General features: G+C 43.3%; 1 protein-coding gene across 8 annotated transcripts in view; it reads left to right on the plus strand.

The window, feature by feature from the left end:
- Positions 1-5078, plus strand: part of Cecr2 (CECR2, histone acetyl-lysine reader) — a 108143-nt gene extending 103065 nt beyond the window's left edge. For 7 of the 8 annotated variants that reach the window (XM_087658890.1, XM_087658891.1, XM_087658893.1 and 4 more), the window contains one exon: positions 287-5078. In XM_087658890.1, coding sequence (XP_087515016.1) covers positions 287-292 — 6 coding nt within the window. In that variant the 3' untranslated portion in view covers positions 293-5078. The remainder of the gene's footprint in view (positions 1-286) is intronic. The other variant, NM_001191977.1, reaches the window with a different exon arrangement.
- Positions 5079-7524: the final 2446 nt, after the last annotated feature.

Consider the following 7524-nt stretch of genomic DNA (forward strand, 5'->3'; position numbering starts at 1 on the left):
CTGGCCTCAGCCACTTTAAATTAACTGTATGACTAAACCTCTGGCCCTCTTGCTTCCACCTCCCAAGTGCTAGGTTTACAGATGTGCACAACTATACTGGGTATTAGTTTCTTTCTTTCCAGTTACTAAGCACTGGGGCCTGGGTCCAGATTGGAGCTTCAGAACTCAGACTAGCTTCTGAGGGTAAAAAACTTGCCCCAACAAGCCTGTGTGGGTTGTTTTTTACATACTCAGTTACTTTTAGGCTAGGAAATTGATGTAATTTAAAAATTTTTTGTACTTTCAGAGCTAGTCCAGGGAGGAGCTAAGCCCCAAGGAAATGGACGGCTGCATGTGAAGACAGAAGGCCGGCCAGGAGGATTGGAGGAATAATGACTGTTGTACATCTCTGTTCTGTCATCCTGCTCCACCTCTTTGCTTTGAGTCAAGCCATCTTCAGAGCTGAACTGCATAGGCCTTAGGTGCACGCTCTTCCGATGATCGACAGGCCTGTAGCTGGGGTCATCTGCACAGCTGACAAACTTAACAAGAGCAAGTGTACCTGGAGTTCTTGCTGGCTTCTCCAAATCCCAAGACTTGTTCAGGGAAAATCACTTTAAACTTGGGTGGAGGGTACATTTAAGGCTGGACTGGTGCTTTTAAACTTTCATGAGCAGCTAATCTCAGGTATATATTTGGGGAAGGGACTACTTGTAGTATTAATGTTTTTTGAGCTGGGTCCAGTTTACAGAAGTTTCATGTTGCCTTTTTTATTATTATTTTTATTATTTTTAATTTTTTTGTGGTGAATGTATTGTATATAGAGTGGGGCAGTCAGGTGGGCACATGGAGCTGTGGCCAGCACACTGTACTGGAGTAGTCTCTGTCTTTGTACAGACAGGTCACACTGAATGCTTGTGGAGCTTGGAAAAGAGACCCAGAAGCTTGTAGCTTATGTATATCCTAACTTGTTTTCCTGGCAGCCTCCTTTCCCGCCGGCCTCAGAGACTACTTGTCCTCAGCATCCAACTCTCAGTTGATTGGACAGCGCTGTTATGTTGCTTACTGGGTGTTGCAGCCAGAGGACAGGCTGCTCTCGCTCTTGTGGCCTAAGTTCTGGACTTGGGAAGCATGTCCCTTCCTGCTTTTTCCACCAGCTCTACAGATAGTTGTAAGCCAGGAATTTGGGCTCTCTAGAGTGTTTTACTTATTAGAAGATAAAGTGGCTTCTTCATGGGCCGGTCAGGCCTGTGATCTAGAAGGCAGCATACAACGCTTTCTAGCACAAATCACGTTTTGTGAAAGTGACTACTCAGGTTTGTTATGTATGTTAGTCTCAATAAAGAAATTGCACAGGTTTGAATAAGGAAAATATATCCTATAGGATTTAAATTTGAAATTAGGACTATTTCAGTATGTGTAGTTTTTATCCAGTTTAAGTGAATCATAGACTCAGTCATGTTGATTTAAAGTAGCTGTCAAGGGCTAATTCTTGGGAATTATTTGTTGTTGTCTGTGATAGGAAACAATTTTACAGTATTAAATTACGTTACTATGGATTTAGAAGTGAATTACACTGGATTCTCCCAATTTAGCCTTCTGTATTTTATTTTAGTTGAGATGTCACCAAAGTTAGGTTCTATGTTTAAATTTTTGAAAATCCCACACAGAATAAACCAAGGGAAATGCCCTGGAGTTGCAAGTCTTTGTAAAAGGATATAATTTTTAAATATGCTTTTGGGTAATAGAGATCTCATAAAATACTAATCTGCCCTAGTATCTTAGAGTGTAGGTGTGGGGAGTGGTCAATGGAGATTTCCCTCCAGTCCCAGCATCCTCAGGAAGTGCAGGCTAGTCTGCCAGATGTGTGAGGGCTGCAGGAAAACAATTGGATACATCCAGGCTGTGGAGATAATTGGACCCTAGGACAGCTGCTCTCTTGATGGAAGTGGCTGCTCACTAACCTGCTGGTGTTGCTGAGGACCTAGAGCGTGTCTGGCACACACAGCAGGAAGTTTTCTTTCCTTTTAATTTGTGTTTTCCGGTCAGTTGAGTCAGAACCCAGACATCTCTGCAGTCCAAATTAGAAGAGCAACAAAGTCAGAATTGCGCTCTTGTGCTGGATAAGCCAACTTAATCAACTACTGCGGTTTGTGTCTACCGCTAACAGTGGAGGCCTGTATATCTCCCTAGGAATGCAGCAACTATCAGGCCTCTTTCAAGGTGCTAAAACTAGGGGTTGCTAAGCTGCTTCCACCTCCCATCTCACCCCCCTTACCTGTTCTTAAAGAAATGCTGTGAACAATATCTGGGAGAGAGGAATTGGTGAGTTCCTTCATCCCTTCTTAGTGTATGGAAGAAATTAAATAGGAAATTGAACTACTGAATTAAGTTCTAACACTATAAGAAGAGCCTGTTGTGTCCTGTGTGTAAATTTGGTGGTGCATAGTGCTTACAGGGCCTAGTACTCTCTCCTCTGGTCTGGCCCCAAATTTTATTGTTCTTTGAAGTGCTAGGTTTCCTGAAGCACCCAGAACACAGTACTAAGCCTCTGTAAGCCCCTCACCCACTCAGATGCAGACAACATTATTGGTTTTTGCCTTTCTGCTTTCAGTTATCTTACACAGATGCAGTGTCTTAAAAGCAGATGCAAATAATTGTGTTTGCAGTCTTCTCCGTAGGGAAATGGTGGTTTTGGAAGATGGAATACTTAAAAGTAGTATGTAGAGGGTGTCTTAAAAGATTCGCTTTGAGGCTAGGACCTGGATCATTCATTGGTCACTGAGACCTTGCTAGTATGTTGACTCTCAGTGGTCCCCAGGAGGACATAGTTGTTCATAATTAGAAGCACTCTTTGATTTAGTGTTAGACCTAGCTTTATCAGACTGAGTCATAACTTAGAACCCTTAGGGCCCAAAAGAAGTAAAAGATTCAGAAAGCAAGGTGGAACCTTTTAGAAGGCTTTTGAGTGTGTGTCTTTGTACCCCAACCCCAGCCCCACCGTGAAATCTTTTTCTTCAAAGGGCGAAAAAGAAACAATGGCAAAAGCGGAAAGCTAGAATTGCTCACCTTAGAAGAATATAAATAGGGCACCATGAGGGCTCGTGTTCATGTAACTTTCCATCCTGTCCTAAAAATAAACGCACAGCCACTCTGCTTTCTGGGCCACACTGGTTTTGGGACACCTGACGTACACCTATCTGAGCCTGTGAACTGCTCTTCAGTTCACAATGAGCCTAGACCCTAGGCCAGCTGCTCTCAAAGGGTAAACCTCATACTAGTCCATATATTAACTGATATGGAAAACATTAAGACCTATGGTCTCCACCCCTCAGCTCAATCAAATTTCAACTTTTAATGTCAGTTACTCTAGCCTGTCCCTTGACTGGCCACTTGGTGTTATTGTCCAGTGGCATTTGTCTGCTGTATGGTTGTTTTCTATTTTAACTTTTGCTGGCATTAAAAGGTGTGCATGTTGAATGTAGTCTTAAACAGACAGATGTCCCAGTGTAGTTCTCGCCATGTTTGCCACCAACATGACTTCAAGTCATACCACTTGGTCAGACTTTTCCTTTTAACAAATGTTCAAATCTATAAATGATAAACTGTCCTTAAAACCAGATTGGAGGTGGGGGAGAGGCTGAAGATGTAGTTGTGTAGCAGAGAACTTGCCTAACATGTGCAGGTTGAAATAAGGCAGGTCTAGTGAAATAGACCTGTAATCCCAGCTCTTAAAGGCTGTGGCTAGAGGATGGCGAGTTCAGCCTTGCCTGAGCATCCTAGTCTCCAAAGTGAAGAGAGAGCTGGGGTATAGTTCAGTGGTAGAGACCTTGTGCAGCCTCCTTGAGGCTCTAGCTCTAATCCTTAGTTACCACCATCACCCCAACCCTCAAAAAAAAAAAAAAAAAAAAAAAAAAAGGAAGGCTTAATCCACAGTCAAGGTCAGGTGTCAGAATGCTCAGGTGTTTCAGATGACCTCATTTGATCTCCTAGCATTCTTTACTGGTCCCTCCTTGGCCTCGTTCCTTATATATTTACCCCTGTTGTGCAGTTCCCTTCACAAAGGTTTATCAGTGAGTGTTCAGTCCTGGGGTTTCTAGAATGTGGGCAGCTCTTATCAGCACCTGTAGCAAAGACACTTGGCATTTGGGAGGAACATGCAGAGGCATTCCCCTTCCCCCATTAACTTACAGCACTGCCTTAGTTCAAATGTAAGCCCAGCATGGTGGCACAGGCCTTTAATTCCAGCAGAAAGATAGATCTCTGAGTTCAAGGCCTGCTTGGTCTAGCTTCAGGCCAAAGGCTAAGTAGTGAGACCCCCATTAAAATAGCAAACAAACCCCAAGAATGAATGTGACAAAGGTGATTGATACTTGCTGATGAACAACATTGACTACCTTTTTCTGTTTTGAGTGCACTGAACTCCGTGAGCCTTAGGACCTGACGTAGACCTTCCCTTTGAGTAGATGGGTTGCATGCCCAGTCACGGTAAGCTGACACAGGCTTAGCCCTGGTGCTCAGCTCTGGACCCCTCTCTGTCAGTCTTGGGTTAAACATACTCTCTAGGTGAAGTGGGACAAGAAGCTTTCTACTGGCTTGACTTAAGTTAGCTGCTCTCATTGCATCCTTCCCCTCAGAGTCAGTGGGAACAGCTGCATGGATACTGAGTAATTTATTGAAATGCTGCCTCCCTCCACCTCATTCTGTAGCCTCTGCCCCTTCATTACTCTAGGCAGGGGATACTTATCTCATTTGACTGTGGGCAGCTTCCCTGGGGCCCTAGCCCCGAATTGCCAGTCTGCACACAGTATATGACATTGGATGTTGGTCTCTTGCTAAGGAAGAGAATGCCCTACGAACTGTCCTGGCCAGTGTCGGAAAGGGGGATGGTATTTATTTTTATATTGTATATATTTGTCATGGTCTTCTGGGTCCCTGCTGTTTCACTGAGAGCGACAATTACCTCAATAGTTAGTTTGATACTGTGTGTTGGATAACTTTTTGAAAGAACTTTTTAAAAAGCTTTTTTGATCTTTGGAGATCTGTAGATTTATTTACGTATGAACTGGTTATTTTGTATAAAGTACATTGTTAAATTAGTAAGGCTTTGGTGTCTGTGCCTGGTGTGTGTTCATGTGCCACTTCTATCATCAGGTCAGAGTTATTTCACCAGATTTGAGCCACAGTGCCCACCACCTAAGGACTCATCTTCATCTCACTGAGATGGCAAGGATCTTCACAGTGGTGCAGTCCTAACACAACCATCACAGCTAGTCGTGTACCTACCTCGGCCTTTATCCTCACCCCGCCACTGTGCGTGGCTGGTTGCAGGTGTCTTCTTCCCAAAGGTGATGGCCATATTTGGCATTGGCTGCTCTCCTTGCAGAACCTTTGGTGAGCAGTCAGTTGACAGGGACCATAGATGTCTGCAGCCTGCAGTCATCCAGGTTACAAATATCCAGAAGGGGGAGCTGCAAGCCCAAGGAAGCTTAGGCTAACCCAATTGTTTTTACTTCTAGTTCCTGGGAAGCATGTTTTGATCAAGTAGCTATGTTCTTTTAATCAACTATAGTCTTGGACCAAAGCTCCTGGCTGTTTTTATTCTTATTAGACTTAAGTAGTCCTGTTTCCATAATAACTCAACCATACATGTGCCTACTCACCAGCTCTGAACTCTAAGACTGCAGGACAGTTAGTAGCTTGAGGCCAGCTAGTGCAGCAAGGACTTGTCTCTCCTCCTTCACATGGGCTCTGGGGCTCAAACTCGGATTGGTGGACTTAAAAGGGGAAAGTTTTCATCTGCTGAGCCATCTGTCCAGCCCAAGGTTTCTTCAAAACAAACAAACAAACCAACAAACTCAAAACAACCCAGTCCTGAGAATGTTTACATAAGAGAAAGGGACATTTCTTCTATAAAATATGCTGTGTCACTTTATTTTCTAGTGTGGTTATGGGTTTTTGTAATTTCTGGAACAAAGTACGCTTTAGGGTGAACATTTAGGAAACAGGTCTGCAATTAGCTGGTCACATTGTTCTCTTTAGTGGTGGTTTCTCTTTGCCTAACGTGGGATGGGAAGACACTGGCTTCCAGGCCCATGTGCTAGCTTCTCAAAATCCCAGCCTGTATGCGTCACTGCCTTAAACATCCTCACAGCTGCTTCCTTGTGCATACTACTGTCCCTTAAAAAAACAGAAGCTTGGGTTTCTGATTAGATAATCTCCACCAAAAACCCATGTTACATAATTCCTTAATAGGGAAAGCCAGATTACTTAGAATTTAGCTCTGGGCCTGGAGGAATTAGGATTTAAAAGTACTTGCTTCTCCCAGCACCCACATAACAACTCAACTGCCTGGAATTCCAGTTCTAAGAGATCTAGTGCCCAGTTCTGACTTCCACTGTGCATATAATATACAGGCAGTCTTTACATGTAAAATCATGTATATCAATTAAAAACAGGTCTTTAGGGGCTGGGGATTTAGCTCAGTGGTAGAGCGCTTACCTAGGAAGCGCAAGGCCCTGGGTTCGGTCCCCAGCTCCAAAAGAAAACAAAAAAACAAAAAAAAAAAACAGGTCTTTAACAAAATAGAACTTCATTCTTAGAGAACTTGATGTAGATCAGTCGATAAGAGTGTCTGTACTATGAGTGAAGCCTCAGGGTCCAACTCCAGCTCCTGATGAAACCAGGTGTGTTGGTGTCTCTGTAATCTTAGCACTACAGAGGCAGAGAGGCTGAAAGGTCAAAAGTCAAGTCTTCTTGTCTCCATAGCGTACATACAGCTTAGGATACACAAGACTCCGTCTTACAGCATCTGTTCTACACAAATCATTTTGACCAAACAATGCTAAATCTTGTATACAACAAAAAAATAAAAGTCTTCTAGTAGCTTGATTTTAAAACTTGCTAGAGCAGATAGTTAATTTAGCTTTTTAGAAATTGTTTCTGGATAGCTTTTGTTTTTTGGGACAGTTTCTCGGTGTAATGGTGCTGGCTTTCCTAGAATTTGAAGATGAGGCTGGCCTTGAACTCACAGAGATCCTCTTGCCTCTATCTCCCAAGTGCTGGGATTAAAGGCCTACCTGCAGCCACCCATCTCTGAATAATAACATTTTTGGTCTAGCAGGTAACACATAAGGTCCTGTGTTATGAACTTCCTTGTTAAAACTGGAACAATGGGGGTTGGGGATTTAGCTCAGTGGTAGAGCACTTGCCTAGCAAGCGCAAGATCCCCAGCTCCGAAAAAAAGAATTAAAAAACAAACAAACAAACCTGGAACAATGACAAACAACAAAGCACAAGAACGTGGCTTAGGGAAGAAAGGAAACTGTAAAGCACCTGTGAGCCACTCCATTGACCATTGGAGACACTGAAGGTACATCTATTATCTCTTCAGAGATTGTCTCAGCTGTGGTGTCCCGTTCAGGAAATAAGGCATCCTCACTTACAAGCACCCCTGTCGGGGCAGTTTTGCTCTAATCTCTCCCTGAAAGTATTACTAATGATTGGGGAAATATCTAGGTGGAATCATCTGGAAGGGGAATGGCT

The sequence above is a fragment of the Rattus norvegicus genome, chromosome 4 (assembly GCF_021556685.1).
Source record: "Rattus norvegicus strain SHRSP/BbbUtx chromosome 4, alternate assembly SHRSP_T2T, whole genome shotgun sequence".
Taxonomy (NCBI): Eukaryota; Metazoa; Chordata; class Mammalia; order Rodentia; family Muridae; genus Rattus; species Rattus norvegicus.